General features: G+C 50.9%; 4 protein-coding genes across 4 annotated transcripts; 1 reads left to right on the top strand and 3 right to left on the bottom strand.

Annotated features, from left to right (window-relative positions):
* Nucleotides 1-34: 34 nt before the first annotated feature.
* POX_b02003 (Protein FMP42) lies at nucleotides 35-2,334 on the bottom strand (the record flags this gene model as incomplete). The annotated part of the gene is made up of 3 exons (XM_050110925.1): nucleotides 35-1,604; nucleotides 1,674-1,836; nucleotides 1,932-2,334. 3 exons carry the CDS (start codon nucleotides 2,332-2,334, stop codon nucleotides 35-37), a joined length of 2,136 nt encoding a protein of 711 aa, XP_049971271.1.
* Nucleotides 2,335-6,108: 3,774 nt separating this feature from the next.
* POX_b02002 (uncharacterized protein) lies at nucleotides 6,109-8,011 on the top strand (the record flags this gene model as incomplete). Its single annotated transcript, XM_050110924.1, has 6 exons — nucleotides 6,109-6,148; nucleotides 6,291-6,589; nucleotides 6,644-6,911; nucleotides 7,042-7,509; nucleotides 7,581-7,678; nucleotides 7,766-8,011. 6 exons carry the CDS (start codon nucleotides 6,109-6,111, stop codon nucleotides 8,009-8,011), a joined length of 1,419 nt encoding a protein of 472 aa, XP_049971270.1.
* Nucleotides 8,012-8,485: 474 nt separating this feature from the next.
* Nucleotides 8,486-11,228, bottom strand: POX_b02001 (uncharacterized protein; the record flags this gene model as incomplete). The annotated part of the gene is made up of 4 exons (XM_050110923.1): nucleotides 8,486-9,064; nucleotides 9,124-9,659; nucleotides 9,724-10,007; nucleotides 10,072-11,228. 4 exons carry the CDS (start codon nucleotides 11,226-11,228, stop codon nucleotides 8,486-8,488), a joined length of 2,556 nt encoding a protein of 851 aa, XP_049971269.1.
* Nucleotides 11,229-12,370: 1,142 nt separating this feature from the next.
* On the bottom strand, nucleotides 12,371-14,238 carry POX_b02000 (uncharacterized protein; the record flags this gene model as incomplete). Its single annotated transcript, XM_050110922.1, has 2 exons — nucleotides 12,371-12,940; nucleotides 13,015-14,238. 2 exons carry the CDS (start codon nucleotides 14,236-14,238, stop codon nucleotides 12,371-12,373), a joined length of 1,794 nt encoding a protein of 597 aa, XP_049971268.1.
* Between the last annotated feature and the right edge of the window lie 2,460 nt (nucleotides 14,239-16,698).

The following is a 16,698-nucleotide window of genomic DNA, read 5'->3' as shown; positions in this document are numbered from 1 at the left end:
AAGTCGCGCATCCCTTTAATACGCGAGCTCTCCCTCACGAGCCATATGTTCGCTGCTCAATACTACCCCCAGATAGTAAGGGCTGTCTCTCACCATTGCTAGTTGCCAGCTGATTCACTGCTTCACTTCCCTCAATGACCGGGCCATTCGTGCCATGGACGTGCGTCGAAGTGTCCCCCGTATCACGCAATCCCTTCCCACTCTCGGCTCGAATTACTACGGTCTTCCAACTCACAAATGCCACCAAGGCCGCACCCACAAGGCCGACGAGGACCGTCAGGATCACATTCACCGGGATGGGGTTCCCGCCAAACCGTTTCAGTGTGATCGTGTCCAGGCCAGCCTGGGCGAAATTACCCAGTCCAGCTAAACAGATGATCAAACCGTACACTTTGCCGAAAGTTTGGAACCCAAATACCTTTGCCGCATAGTCCGAGACAGCCGTGTAATAGAAAGGCCTGTAAAGCACAAAGAGAACGATATTGGCGTAAGCAGCGAATTGGCTGTGCTGAATACATCCCAGGATTCCGATGGCGGTGGCGGTGACAGCGAGGATAGTGAGAATTGTGCGGGTCTGGAATTTATCAAGAAAAGTGCCGATGAACGGGATAGAGACAAGTCCTCCGACTGGGAGAAGAATGTCAAAGATTCCGTTGATTCGGGCCGCTTCGGCGCGCGACCCGAGGAGATACGCATATTGAGACCGAAGAGTTGCGACAAAGTAATTGATACGGAGCATCATTAGAATGGTGAAAAGAGTAATCAAGACGAACCAGGGGGTCTGGAGCTGTTCCCAAGCACTCCGGCCATGGAGAACACCCCAGACGCCGCTGGCATTGGGGGGTTTCTGAGGGAGGGCCTGCTGCAACTGGAGCTTTGACGATCGAGCGCGAACTGCAAGCCTTGGCTGCCCAGAGTGCGGACTTGACGGCCGGAATGGCGAATTAAAAATGCGTTCGTTGATCCCGGCGGCGGAGATGACCGAGGCGGTCTCGTCGTCTAGGAGATCGTGAATCTGACCGACGATGGTCTGACGCCTTTCGCGGCGGAGATAGCGTTGGCGCTCGCTTTCGTTGCGATCTTCAATGTCGACGTCGATACGATCGTTGATCTCGTCAACAACCTGCGCTTCGGCTTCCTGCACGAGTTCGCCGGTGGTCTTATACGACGTTGCCGGCATAACACCAGGTTGGACGACAAGGATGAACAACGGCACACTGAGATAAAGTAGAAAGAACAGCCGTGTTGAGACAGCACCGTCTGTCCACTCGCTGAGAAGACGAAATAGGAGGAAAAGTGCACTCGATGCATCAAAAGCGCCGGTCAGCATGGACAGAATCAGACCAGATCGTTTCGGGAAAGTATTGGAGAGCTGAAAAGACGAGATGAAGACAAATGGCCCCCCCAGGGAGAGGAAGAGGTAGCCTGGGATGTATCCATCAAATGGCAGTCTTTTTGCCAAGCTGAAAAGAATAGCACCAGTTGCGAGGAAGATACTTCCAATAATACCACTGGCACGAGGGCCATATGCATCTAGAATGGTTCCAACGGGAAGAGCCGAAACATTGGTCACGACAGCGGCGATAGTAAACATCAGGTTCAGCCTTGAAGCGAGTATCAGCATACCTTCTCACAATCAAAGTATCCCTGGCGGGGGCGGTGGGGAGGCATACCGAATTTCTTGGCCGTCGCAGACAACCGCGTCTTGATCAAGTTCATCAGGTGTGCAAAGATGACGATAGACATTTTCTCGGATGAGGACAGGCTTCAAGGCTGCAAACCCGAACACCACTCCCGCCGCGAGAAAGCAGTAGATCACCGCGAACGACACCTGGGCTATTTTCAAACTATCAGTTCCACCAGCCAGAATGTTTGATGACGGGCCTATGTTTTGATTTTCCAGCAAATCGTCGACCCTCTCGCACACGTACCTATTCTTCGAGCAGGACTCACTTCAAAGGCCCCACGTGTATCTGGATACGCCACAGGTTCTTTTTGAGACTCGGTCCCTGAGAGGACCGACGACTGTCTCCTGTGTGACTCCGCACGAGCCACCGGTGGACCCGTAGATGAGAATCCAAAGTTTCCCAGCAGCGATCGTCGCTCGTCTCGATCATCTATCGTACTCTCGTTCCAGCCCGGTCCGGCATACGGATTGAAATTAAGTCTGCTATACGTAGAGGGAAAGGACGAAGCAATCGAGGCATCGTCTGGCAGATCTTGGTATGTATCGGACTCGGTATCTGACTGCGGCTCGTCCGCACGGCCCCGCAGGAGAGCTGCGGCGGGCATGCGCTCCCATCCTTCCAGAAAGGAGATCCGTGGAAGAGACATGGTAGGGTTTCCAGGGTTCCGATTCTTGTCTTGCGTTACTGCCGCATCACCAGGAAGACAATGAGGTTTCGACCACGCGATCCTTTGTATTTCCAGGGCCAGGTGGGCTAGCGCTCGAAGTCAAGTCATAGGATTAAGAAGACAGGAGGCTGGGAGATAAGCAGATAAGGCCCAGCATGATAAGGTCTGAGCCTTTCCACCATCCTGGCAGGGCCAGCTTGCACTCGCTTGTTTTCGAGACAGAATCCTGAATCTATCAAGTTTGTGGTTGGCAGGCGGCCACCTTAGACTCTGTCTGGTTCACCTCTGTCATCGCTGACCCTGGACGGTCGTCACTGGACTGGCGGCCAGTCACCTGATCTTACAAGACCGCATGACGAGACTCTGACGAGACTCTGGGCTACCCGGTGGTGATCACCACTCCTTCTAGCCCAGCGAGCGGGACGCTATTGCACTTTATCCACGCTAGCTCGTCTTACATTCCCTTCACAGAGAATTGAAGGGCAGGTCACGAGCATGGCAGGAACAAGATCACTCGAAGGTCTCGACAGTAAGGATTCTCGGAAGCTGGCAGTGAGGCGTTGTAGTTTGCGGTGGATAACACTGATCTACTGCCGAAGGGTATAGTAGGTTGCTCTACAAGGGCACAAATCAGAGGATCTGCGTGCTGGTGATATATTGGAGTATTTTTTAAATCGCGGGCGGAGTTCTCTCATACCAGATCAAGCCGCCAACCAGGATCATTAATTCCATCATGTCGTATCGGATCTCATGGCTGCGTGAGCATGCGCATGGTGTAGGGCATACGTACAAGGCAGCCTGCATATTAGTTCCCCTCGTAGATGGACAGCGTCGACGCGGATGATCGGAAGGTGAACTCTGCCAGACAGGGACAGGAGGCGGTAAACGTCGAAACGGGCAGAATCGAGATGGAATCATGTGGCACACGTGAAATACATCGCCCGATGGGTCCTTCTTTGTGGCTGCTGGGGCCTCAGACTATTTGTGTTTTTGAGTCCTCGTCAACCTCAAGACCCAGACACTGGTGCTCATAATTATGGATTCCTGCCCCTGCATGATCATTCATCTAGACACACCATGTTCGACTGACCCAGCTACTTGGTGCACGGCACTCAAAGAGGCAGCTGGAAATCTCGGGACTGAGGGACCCGCACCTCATCCACGGAGAAGCGCATCCGAGCCTGTGGGAGTTGAAGGCATTTGGCTCGAGGAAGGTCCTGGCGGCAGAGCGGATACCTGAATCTCCTGCTCATTCCTCTCTGGACTGGTTTTGCTTTTGCTTTCAGCTATTCGTATTGATCTTTTTTTTTCTTTTTCCCCCCTTCTTTTCCTCCTCTATTTCTTTTTCTTTCTGGATGAAAGGGTACTGATCCACTGACTTTCTCAACCTGATGAACCCGCAGCCGCGCCGCAACCGCGGTCCCCGCGGAGGAAAAAAAGACAGTGAAGAAGGACACAATTGGCCCCTCATGGACCTGTTTACTGGATCCAAATTTTCTGAAACCGCCCGAATCACGGCTTCGGCTTCATGTGGTTCTGTGTTCGGCACTGCTTCCTCAGATACCCTCCACGATCGACAGGGTTTGAACGGGACCGGGGCACAATAAGCCTCACTCGCAGGACGCTATCCACGGGTGTCAATCACAAGTCAATTGAAGCCCGATTGCCCGAAGCCAATCGCAGAGGTGCCGATTCCCCTTGAATTCCGGTGTCCCCACCGTCCACGGCATTCGTCAGACACAGTCCCCATCGATCCATTGACCACATGCTCCGACCCAGCAGTACCGGAATGGTCTCATGCGTAAGACGTATCTTGTGAGTCCTGAAACCCATAGAGGACAGCGCGGACGTCCTTTGCCTCCTGGCACGAGAGCCCGGGAGATCATTTTGTTTAAAGTTTGGGACGGCGCCCGAGCGGTCTTGTTGAGATTGCTAATGGTCGCAAATGTGGCTCGGTGGGGACCGCCACTCGAACCAAGCGCCTCCCTTCTGGTGGCCAGGGCATGTCACTGCTGGTGCTCGGTGCCGCTGTCTAACGGATCAGATCCGTTGACTGACAACAGTACCAACCTGGCAGATACTGTGCCTGACCCCTTTCAATCTGAAGACGCGACGACTCTGCACCTGAAACACTCACCGATCGAGAGACAAGAAAAAGGAAAAATAAGACTCTGAAAGCCTCATCTCAATCGTCCATGGCCCGCCAGACTATTCGAAGGCAACAGACATATCTCGTGGCTAATTGTGTGTCCGACGGGGCGTCGAGCAGCCCACATCCAGCTGGACGTGTCAGGATTTACGCACGAGCGATTATAGTTACGCCGCCACGATGCATTATTAAGCTTCAACCCGAATGACTCGCGTGCTACCTTTGGATTGTTGGGGCAGCGAATAGAGACCTCCCGGAAATTTTGTCCATTCTACATGCTTCAAGATTATTGGACCTTTGTCGGTATGATGGGTGAAAAGAAAATGTTGATTGGTTAGGCAAGTTGGCGTACGGGTTCGAGAGACGAGCACGAGGGAGCGTGCACTCTATTTTCTTCTTCAACCCTTTCATCCTGAGAAAGGGTAAAGCTCAGAGAAATGCGCCCGTCAACTTGCTATCTTGCCCATGTGGAACAAAAACCTTGCTATCCTGCAACACCCTTGAGGTGAGTTTTCTGCAGAATTCACCTCTTGATCAAGAGCGCATAGGCCATCGCATACTCTGTGCTTCGAAGCACAGATTTTATATCAATATGATCAACACAATGCATGCAGACTCGCTTGTTATTACCCCTTCAGCGCTCGAGCTCCCGAAGCCAACCGTAGACTGTCGGCCCAGCCATTACTGTCTACCTTAAATTCCTGCTTGTTCTGGCAAAGATCGTTTCCTCACCTACACTAATTTTCTTCGGGGAGAAGACGGAAAACCTTGTTCGACACTCGTGGGGTTACATCTGCCGTCCAACCAGAATCCGCGGGTGACTTGTCATCGTGGTGGCTCGGTGGAGTACGATGCATCTGGCATGGTCCAGATGGGCCACGTTTTCACCTCCGCCGTTCAATCAGCAATTCTTTCGATTTGAGCTTTCGCTCCATCTTGAATCCACTCTTGACCGGAGCCTTTAGTCCTGTTCCTGTCAAGCTCATCTCCCACCGACCCGGATGGCGTGTGCTTCACTGCCTGTGCACCGGGGTTATGTAAGGCCTGGTCACCACTGATGCGTCCAGGGACCAACCGTCTGGTACGGTCTGGATTATCCTGTGTATGGGTCGAAAAGAAGCAACTCCACTCTCTCCGCGCTCTTCATCTAGTAATCAGCCTCGTGGCGCCGCCAAAACACCTAATTTGATCTTTGCATGCGACTTTGATCAATCCCTTCGTGACGGGGGTTCCTGAATTATATCTACCGATTGTCCTCGGCCCTGAAGTACCGAGAATGTTTTCTTTCCGAAAACCTTCCATTCCTGACCTCGTTTTCGCTTTCGTTGTTGCGTTATGAGGGGATGGTGAGTTGGCCAGTCGCCCTGCCGAATGTATCAAATCAAAGACTGACATAGGCTCAATATTTGCAGCCTCACCTGCCGGCTCCGCCATTTGAAATGTGCGAGAACATCCCCTTCCGAGGCGGGCTTGATCTTTCTCTTCCATATGTGTCTAACAGATGTCTGCAGGTGACAAGACAGGGGGGAAATGCCTGCGCTGTCAACGATCTGGTCGCGAGTGTGTTCCGGCACCGGGCAAGTCAGAAGAGCTTTCATTTCGCCATGGCCAAAACCCATCTCTACGAGGAAAGGGTCCTCCCAGGTATGGGGAGAGCGATTTGTCCTTCCCAGAGGACCAAGTCTGGATGAAGTCTCCGTCTCACTGTATGGATCTCCCGTGACGAGGCGCTTCTGCTGCACTCGTGAACTTGGTGGAATTGACACATTTTTCTTTTGGACTCAAGATTCCTTCAAGGATGAGACCGAGCAGACCGCAGCCGAGTACCACGTTCTCCCTGTCAATGGACCATTGGGGTCAAGATCACCATCTGAGCCCCGGTCAACACCTTCATCTACCATAGACAGTGCACTACTTACCCGAAATAATTCAATCTCTCACACTATTGCCGAGCCACGCGAGAGCTCTCGATCAGATTCCATCACTTCACCGCAGTCTTCGATTACTCCCGTGTCAAGTCCCCGCCTCACCAATGTCAACGAGGCATACCTGCTTCGGCATTTCCAAAGATCTATCGCACCATGGGTAGGCTTTCTTCCTTTCCCGTGTGCGGTTCACAGCACTATACTGACCGATCAGCTTGACGCCGGGGATCCCGAACGCCATTTTTGCGCGGATGTTGTCGGACGAGCAAGCGAATCCCCACTGCTTCTCTATGCTTGTCTTGCTGTCTCGGCTTGCCATCTTTCTCGTACCACTCACGCCATCTCACCAGATGTGGCTGACGGCTATCATGAGCGATGTGTCTCTATTATGTTACCTGTCCTCGACAACTCAAACTATGAGATTGCCATTGACATTCTTCTGAGCTCGACAGTGATTCTTCGCTTTTTCGAGCAAATTTCCTGTACGAATCAGATCCCCCACCCCCCCCACCCACCCACAGACGCGATCACCGTCCTCTGTGTCCATGATGACCAGTCGGTGCTCCGCGTGGACAAGTGAAGCAACACAACTGACACAATTTCCTCCCTCAGCGCACACGCCCTCCAACGACCCGCAGCGTCATCTTTTGGCGGGCTCCGTCTACGTTAGCTCTCACGTCGAGTGCGCCATTTCTGGTGGACTAGCATCAGCTTCGTTTTGGGTCTTTGTCGTCCAGGACATTCAATTCGCCCTGACCCAGAAAAATTGTCTTCGAGTCGCCTTTGCACCGCTTGATGATCGTCTACGACACTGGTGGGCCGCGAAATCGGTACTGACTGACGGGGACTGGGTGAATCAAGCCATTTGGCTGCTCGCAGAGACAATCGATTTTTGTTACCACGTTCCCGATCACCCTTACACAACGTACACGAAAATTGCGGAGGGGAACGCATTGAAGCAGCGACTTCGCGACTGGGAGGAGAGACGCCCAGATACCTTCACTCCACTACACATTTCATCACCTGATCCAAGGGCTGGGAAACCTTTTCCTGTGGTCTGGTACACGAATCTGTGGCATTGTAAGACCAATCGTTTCACCGCTACAGGGGGAGATCTAAGAACGTGCCTCAAAGTGCTGACCTGATCGCAGCAACGGCCATACAACACTTGTGCCTTGCCAAAGCTCTGATTCTTATACACGAACTCGAAATTTACGATTTTACACTCGATCAGCGCGCACAGATCAAGGTAAATTTCCATCAACCAAGAGAAAAAAAAAGATATCAAAGTCGAAGAAGCTCGGTTAATCTTATCTTATTTTTGTCACTTGCCTAGGAACAAATCACAGAAAACTTAAACTATCTCTTCGGCATCGCACTGTCTTCAGACGACGAGCCCTCTCTTCGCATATTAGCCGGTCACGCTCTCTGCGCTTGTAGCGCATGGATTGAGGATCCGCTCGCGCAAACGCTCCTGTTTGATCTTCTCAGGCGCACGGAAAAGGATAACGGTTGGCCGTGGGCGTATTTTGAACAACGCATTCTTCATACGTGGAGAGGTGGACAACAAATTCGAGGATAGCCATTTGGGGGGGGGGGGCGGTGGAAGACAACAGGACTTGATTGGAGAAATGTTAGAATATAGTACTATTCCCCTGTGGATGGTGCTGATGCTTTTGTTTCATTAAAATGATACCACAACATGAGCGATAACGGAAAGCTTATTTTATTTCTGAATTTTCCTTATCTTCGATTCAACTTTCCTTTTCTACTGAAATTGTGGATGTCTCTGAATTCATCAATGTCATTCGGTCCCGACCTAGTTCCTAGGGCGCAGTGGTGTTGTGACAAGGCTTTCCTGGGTTTTCCACTTTCCTTCCATCAATCCTGATCCGGACAACCGTAGCATATGAAATAATATTTGAACTTTATACTTGCCGCGAGGCTTCATACACAATACATTATATTCACAAAGCTTTCAAAGGTAGACCCCCATCGAAAAATGTATGGACAATAAGTCTGGCTCCCCCTCTTCACGAAATATTTTCCATTTACATCACGACTCGGCCGCATTCATCATTCCATACGCGCCGAGATTTCCGTCAAAGGTCAACGGAAAGGGAAACAGTCCCTCATCAACCATGTTTCCTAGCACGTACAAGTCATATGAATCCAAGCCTGCGTCCATACTCATGCCAGGATCAAGATGGAGTTGGTTCTGCATGGGTAGATTCATGCTTGACATATCCCCAAGGCCAAGTTGATTTGGTCGATCAGACGATTGAATCCCGTTGTATCCCTGATTCGGATCCGGGGCGGTATACGAGCTGTAGTACCCGGGGTTTCCGGGAATTTGGGTCTGAACGGGAGATACGGGATTCCAGGTCGTTGTTGACGGTGCTTGGTTGGATGTACTCGGTGAATGATTGCTCGTATCTGGTGAATGGAGAGACTTTGCGGAGGCGTACAAGGGAGGATTAAGGTCGGGGCTGGAAGCATGGCCGTACGTTGATGGGCGATAGGGTACATTTTCGTGCGGGCTGCGGGTGTTGTTCGACTTCGATGGAGCGTTGTTGGTCGAGTTGCCCATTGCAACTTCACTCAGAAGATGCAGAGGTGTTGCTTCGTGCTGAGTCTGAGGAATGATATTAGAGGACGGATACTTAGTGAGAAGATGGTTAAATGTAGACTGACAAGCTTTCTTATTTGCTCACAAGGCTTGGACGGGGTTTCGGAGCCAAAGATCTCCCTCAGAGCAGGCTCATTGCCTCTCTTCTTGAGGAACCAATTCCGTAGCATCATGATGATGTAGCTGAACTTGCCTGCAGTTCTCCCGCCGTCTCGTATAGCAGCAGCACGGTAATGTGAGATGATTTTCTCCAAATAAGACTCGATCTGAAGGCTGCCCAGATCGATAACTTGGCCAAGATGGGAGTTTGGTGCCACGATCAAAGAATAGACTTTAATCAAGCTGACAACAACAAAGGTAGTTCGTGCTAGAGAGTTTGTTGGCAAACAATTGATCTTTTCCGGTTCGATAGAACATATCATGTCGAAAGCACTGTGGATTGAATGAATACATGTTCCGATCGCGTCGATAAGTGGCGCGTGAAACGAGGCGGAACCAGGTGATTCGGACGACATTGCAAGGTGATCGTCTCTGCTGTCGACGTTCATCGCACTCTCGTGGATGAAAAGATTGAGCACATGATGAGTGTGGGCCATCGGCACTAATAGAGCAGAGATATCAGAGGACAAAGAATTCATGTCATTTGGGATCGGCAATCAACTTACTACTATAAACGTCCTCCGGTATGTCTCTTCGCCACTGAGCCAATTGGTTGGAGAAACCCTTGACCGCATACCGAAATTTGCTGTCTGCAAAGGTCATTGTGTTTTGTACATCATCTGATACGAGCTGTATGCTAGCTTCTTCCATGATTCGGCCCAGCCTTGCCCACCAGACAATTGTTCTATCAGAGGGTAGGGCATCGGGATGGGTTTCCAGCGTGCGAATGCACTCATCCATGTGTGGATTCCATCTCACGAGCTGTGCTCGTCGCATTGAAGTCGAAACCCTGGGAAAGAATAATGCGTTGAGCGTGTGCGTAGTCAAAGAGAGGGGAGAAAGATGAGCCTTACTGAACAGACAGGAAATAACAACCGATCCATGTCCGCTTCGCTTCGGGGCTACTGGTGTCGACCGACGAGCTCATGGGCTTTCTCATCAGCACCTCTTTCAGCCGTTTCAGACCCTTATCTTCCGTGCCCGTTCGCCAATTCAGGCCAAGGTCCATCGCCATGATCACAGCAAATTGAGTGAGCTGGTAAAATTTCAACTCTTCCGTATTATCCGGCGGTTGGTACCATATCGCTACCACCTGCAACGCCTGCACGAGTTCGAGGGACTTTTCGCCCTTCACCATAATGCGCTCGGCAATGAGCCGGTAGACATCGTCGAGAAGTTTGAGCTGGATCTCCTTCTTGAAGGGTCCGATAGTAATCGCAAGGATTGCCAAGAACAGTATTGGTTTCTCTCGGCGTATATAGCCCATGGTGGTTCCAGGTGGAAATACCACGAACGGCATCCCAGGAGCAAATTTGGTGACATATCGCTCGAACGCGGCACTGGCGGTTTCCACATCGACTAATCCCTTGTCAATCACGTCAACGAACTCGTTGTCTAGTTTTGGAGACGGCATCTCATCAGACGAGGAGACTCGCAGCCATCTAGCAGGCGGTTGAGGCCGCGGCAGTTGTTCTGCTGATGGACTGTCTTGTCGAGGATACTGCGATACTAGCAACTCCTCGTGACTTCTTTTATTTGTAGTGGAAATCAGATCATCCTTTAGCCAGCGTCGACTGGATGACTGCTCTAGAAATCTCAAATCTCCGGCTTGAGCAGACGGCATATCTTTGTCCAGGGCTGTACGATGCGACGCTTGCAAAGTAGCCGTCAGAGCATCTATCTTACGCTCGAGCTCTGTCACACGTGTGTCCGTCTTCTTCTGCCGCTTGCGCGACGGCGCAGTAACCACGCACGTACGCCCTGATTTGGCACATCGCTTGCAAGAGCCACGAGGGTGGTCAAGGTCTGCATCACAACGGACTTTGAGTTGACGACAAGGTTCACAAGCTCGTGGTCGCTTGATGTCCGGCTGCGGTTCCTCTGGAACTTGGGTATTGCCGACAGGCTTAGATCCTAAGCCGAGATACTGTCGGCTACCCAAGGGTCCTTCATGAGCGCGCTGGGCCTCTCTTGACACGTGCGAGTGAGGTTCTGGATAATTGCTGTCCATCGTGAAGATCAAGCGGATCGGGGCCCGGCAGCTACCGATGCCGATGAGACTTGGAAAAGAGGGGGATTGCGACTCGAAATAGGCCACAAGCGGATCGCGATCACCAGAAAATTACTTGAAAGTCGGATCGAATCTTCTTGTTTTCCAGGCAAGGCTGCGACTGTGATAGGTCCTGACCTATCTGACCATGTTACTTTCTCCCTTATCTCAGGTGCAATTGGACGAGTCCTGTGTCCAATTCGACGAAAGTCTCTTACTCCAAAGCAGCACGGCGGATGAAAACACCGACCGCCGATCCACACTGTGGGGAAAAGCACGCGCAGACGTCAGATTGATCAGTAAGGGATAGCGAACATTGGCACGCGGCCTATATTGAAAAGGAGCCGATTCGCGACCCTAATTGCCTTGGCATCAGAAAGTGAGTGCTGGAAGCTTTGCTTGGTCATCTGTGCTGGCTGTCAGACGGTGGCTCCTAAGTCGCAGCGGCACGTGACATTTACATGATCCCAAGCAAAATATCGCCTTTGTTCACAAGTCACTGTCGACCCCATGTGCTATGGGATAGGAAAGTCTTTTAGGCTGATCAATGTCCTGTGTCTACTTCACGGAGGACAGAGAAGGGATTTGATTTCTTGCGATTACTAACTTACCAGTTGTAGTAGGTTATCATACTGAGAGGTCGTTTGACGCAAGTTCGTGCTTTTTCTCAATTACTATGGAGAGCAACTCAAAATGGTAAGATGATAATCTCACGTCTCTCAGGACGAGGCTCGGTATTTACCGTACTACATCACCCAAGCTTTAATCTAGATTGTCCGTGATCTCGTTGATAGGGGTATCTTGGGTACAAGAAGGAGACATGTGCAATTAAGAAATAAGATTGACCCCCCGGTATCGCTGCAAACAAAAAAACAACAGAGAGAGAGCAAAAAAGAGCAATCAACGCCATTCTAACAATGAACCCGTACTTCAGGAGTGAAAATAGCCCACCAAAAGGCAAATACCCGACGCAAGCAGGAAGAAAGAACAAAAGGAACAGGGAAAGGCCCGTAGGTCATGCTGTATCTGCCGGAAATGAAGCATGTTTGTCCTTGTGCTCCATATTCTCATGTCCATCGGCACCAGCCAAAGCCAAGGATCCCTCAGACTTTGTGCACGGGACACTCCATCTTCCGCTCGAACCAGTCGACGATGCAAGCCCTGTGGAACTTGCAGAGGCAGTTGAGGCGAGCCAAAGTCTGCCCGGCCTCATAGTCCTCAAAGCAGATGGAACACTCCCCCACTCCACCATCCTCGCCTAGGCAGTCTTTCTCTGAGGCTGTAAAAGACAGCATGCGAGGAGCTGCAGGCAAGGAACTTGACGGCGGCGGCGGGGGCGCTTGTCGGAGGTCCATGTGTGGCGAGGGCTCTTGGACCGTTGGCGAGGCACCGAAGTTGGCGATGCACTCGCGGATGTGTTCTTCTCGGGCTTCCTGGGTATGCCCATTGCCGAGCGTCGGGAAGATCCGTCCACAGACGGGGCAGAGGTCTTCTTCTGAGACTGCAGGGCGTCTCGGGGCTACCGCAGCACGTGTTTCACCATCTGCTGGGGGTTGTCTGACCGCGGTGATGGTCACAGATCGTCGGACAGACTGCCCCTGTCCGGGCAAACCGGAGGGCCGGTCATTTGACCCGAGCGTTCGTCGTTCCTGGCGTGGAGAAGCGGTTTCTTGCTAAATACCGTGACCTCATATTAACTTGCTGCATTCTCTGCCAAAAATCAGTTGAATCATCAATTGGGACATACCGCAACTCTAGAATGTCGGCGACCCATCGAGTTCAGCGAGTGTGTGGACCGATGAGTGTGGACATGCGATGGACCGTAACCCAGAGGATTGGGATTTGGGTCCGGGACACAGGGATTGCAGAGACGGACTTTTTCTCCGCCGCCGAGAGCAGGGTTGACGACCGCACTGAAAGGGTGGATAAGGTCGTCGCTGGTGAGATCAACTACCGGAGGCTGGGAGACGGGAGATGAGTGAGGATGTGAGGTGAGGCTGTCAGGAGGGCGGACAATGTATTGTCGAGGAATGACAATGGAGTGAGGTGAGCAACTCGCACACACAACGCGGCCACATTTGCGGCAGTGATGCTTTCTGTGCCAGAAGTTGAACACAGTGCCGCATATAGGGCAGCTTGAGACTTCTTCGTCAGGCTGCCATCTCGGCGTTTCCCCATCAGAATACTCTGGAAATGCGCCCGACCTATCTTCCATTTCAGGTCTCAGTGATACACCTCCACCAGGGCTTGACAAAATTTTCCTCGCTGAGTCTTCTGAACCCATCTCACTGCGTCTCACTCCCCATCCGAAAGTCTCTAGGGTGGTCTGCCTTGGAGGGGGTGCCCATCTTTCGTCCGGCTGACTATCTCTGGATAGGACAGGCAGCTCCGTTTGATTACTAAAACTCATCATATCTTCGAAGCCTGCTGCACTACCACTCAGCCGATTGCGTGGAAATCGCTCGGTGGCATGCTCGTTGGCTTGCCTCGGCCACGCATCGCCACTTGGGTTCTGCGACGACCGACGCGGAGGAGGAGCCCATGGAAGAGGCTTTCGGCTAGCATTGTTGCCAGATTGCCGATTCCCTGGTTCCATGTTTGACCCTGGTGATGGTGAATGCCAAGTTTGATACCTTCTCATGGGGTGGAAACCGGAGCCTGTTTCGCAAGGTGAGGGTTGACTATGGTCAGGCATAATGCGGCTTGCTGTTGCGCCTGGGCCATCTTCAGAGGGTGAAGAGGTGATATCGATCGGCGTTGCATATGAGGTACCGGCTGCCTGTGGTCGCAAGGATTGTGTGCCCGGTTGAAACTCCGATTCAGACCGGTGTAATAGCCCAGGCTTGCCTCCATCATCAGGTCCTATTGCACCGCTGGAATATGTGCGCGGTAATCGGGCCCTATCGCTGGTACTTGTGAGGCGCCGCTTCCTATCACGAATTTGAAATTGGGCCTCCAGATCTGGTACCATATTTTGCTCATCGGTGTTAGAGTCTGTTTCTGAAGACACGGATATATACGAGGCTCTTCCTGCCGGCAGAATGCTTGGTAGAGGCCTGCTATACCCGTTTCCAGAGCTGGCAAAGTTTGTTGCATATGATTCAGGCCCACTGCTCCCTTCTGCTAAGGCTCCACCTGTTAATGGTGTACCCTGCAGAGGTGCACTTTGCGGTGGCGTATTGCTGCCTGACATCACAGCGTGATTTGGATGAGTCTTGGCCTTAACACAACGACGCAAGCGAGGGAGAGATTCTTGCACAAGCAAAATAATTAGCCTATCGAAGATTCATCCTTCTCAATTATGCGCGACGTGATCCGACCCGGCCGTATAGGCGAAACGAGGTTTGCGACGCCTTGACAGCTCAAAGCAACGGAAGAGAAAGCTGCCAAGTTGCGGCGCTGGATAGAGCCTAAGGCCTGGTCAAAAATATGCTCTAGTGCTTTTGAACTGTCAAATCAATGTTCAGTCAGCACAATTGACATATTTAGAGAGAACGGCAACCCTCGGTAGGTGCATATCGCGCGTGACAACAAATGCAACGCGGCTAATGCTTACCGGAGAGGAGACACGGATCCCCTAACTCTTTCTGATAACCTGAGCACCTTATCACTTGATCTACAGGTGTTGACCAGAGATCGGGATAATGCACTGAAGCAAATGGCGCTGCGGAGGCAACCACAGATATCAAATTGCTTCACAACAGCAGCCAAGAAGTCCGATAACCGGGGTCTCGTGACAGCTATCGCTGCAGCACAGTTCTTGAGCTAGACAAACTTTTCTCTCAAAATTTCTCGATTTTGCACAAGTCATGCAGATCTTTCAGCAGAGCCTGTTATCTGGTAGACCAGCACCCATAACACAAGATGAAGGTGACTCCAAGTGTCAACAGAGGTCATAATTAAGTGCGGGAGCTGATCATTCGTTATCAGTGGGGCACTGGGGGCATGAAGGGCGGTGTATGATCGGCAAAATGATACCGATTGATTGCCACCGCCTCCTTTGTCCGATAAGATCCCGCGGGGAGTGAATTGGGCGGTCAGATGGTAGCCATCTATCGATGATACGCCATCATGAGTGCGTATCAGGTCATGATTCGTGGTATAGTCGCACTAATTGTTTTGTTACAAGTTTACTCACAGCCTTCGCGGCTCTAACAGGCTTGCAGGTAAGATGTCTGATTACCTTCTCGTCTCGCAATTCGTGTAGCATGGTCGGCCAGGGAGGACCATCTGGTTGTTGGTCGGATAAATATCCTCGCAACCTCCATGGATGTATTCAACATTCAGAAACATTATACTTAGGTCTCAACCGTTGCGGTCACTTCGAGATCCAGGACCAACTGAGAACCTACCTCCCTAGGGCTTTTGGTCTTTATAGTCTTCTAAACTGGTGTTTTTACGCATCAGAAGGGTGAAAGCTACGAATTTTGACATAGACAAGAATTCTCTAGTCATTTTTACACTATTAGGTACCTAGCTATTTAGGTTGATGTAATGGAATCTAGCCTGTCAAGATTTCAGTCTAAGCTATGATGTTAGCACCTGCCGGGCAGGGCTGTTACTACCTATGTTAGGTTCCACGATTGAAAGATGACATATATTTTGAGCTGATGGATGCTTCGAACTCACATGTCAAAAATGATTCAATTATAAATCTTGCAATGCAACTCTGTTAGAAATACCGACTTCTGCAGATCGACTAATTTCATTACAATGATGGATCTGCACTACACCCTGTACCGACCTTGTGATCGGTGAGAACGAGGCTGAGTCTAAGACTCGGGCACCTAACATAGTGACAGATTTTAAAAGCTTACATCTACATCTCCAATGCGGTATCTCTTAGGTACTTCCATAGATGATATCTTGAATTTCAAGATTGCAGATACTCGCACAATCCCTTATTATGACGCAATGAAGCTAGGGATCTAGCGGAGCGCAATCCATTTCTAATTATGACCCCAGGTTGTTCAATAGCACGACCAGGTAAGCCCCCCCAACCCTAACCTACATTAGGATTTCGAATTACTACCCAACTGAGAGCAATGACACTCACTCATGTCATGTCGTTTCCATGCGCTTGGAAAATAATGCAACATCAGAGACAGTGGACAAGAAAACTGGAGCGCCATGAAATACAAGCAGAATGTCATGTTCATATCGACGACATCAATTAGAATGCCAGAGGACCGAAGCGGCAGTTTCACACGAAAGAGAGAGGAACATGACGATGAAAGACTTTTATGTACCGCCTGGAGACAGAATACTGTCGAAGAACAAGGAAGCAATATCAAATGGAAATCGGGCAGAGAACTAAGATTCATGATCCGCCGCTTCCTGGACAGAAGCAAATAGTTCGCAGAATGCGCGAAAGAATCCAAAATACTAAGGCAGAGCAGCACATACACACACACGCGCGCACACACACAGA

The sequence above is a fragment of the Penicillium oxalicum genome, chromosome II, assembly GCF_001723175.1.
Source record: "Penicillium oxalicum strain HP7-1 chromosome II, whole genome shotgun sequence".
Classification (NCBI taxonomy): Eukaryota; Fungi; Ascomycota; class Eurotiomycetes; order Eurotiales; family Aspergillaceae; genus Penicillium; species Penicillium oxalicum.
The sequence above is the reverse complement of the archived record's forward strand: the minus strand, read 5'-3'. Positions and strand labels throughout refer to the sequence as shown.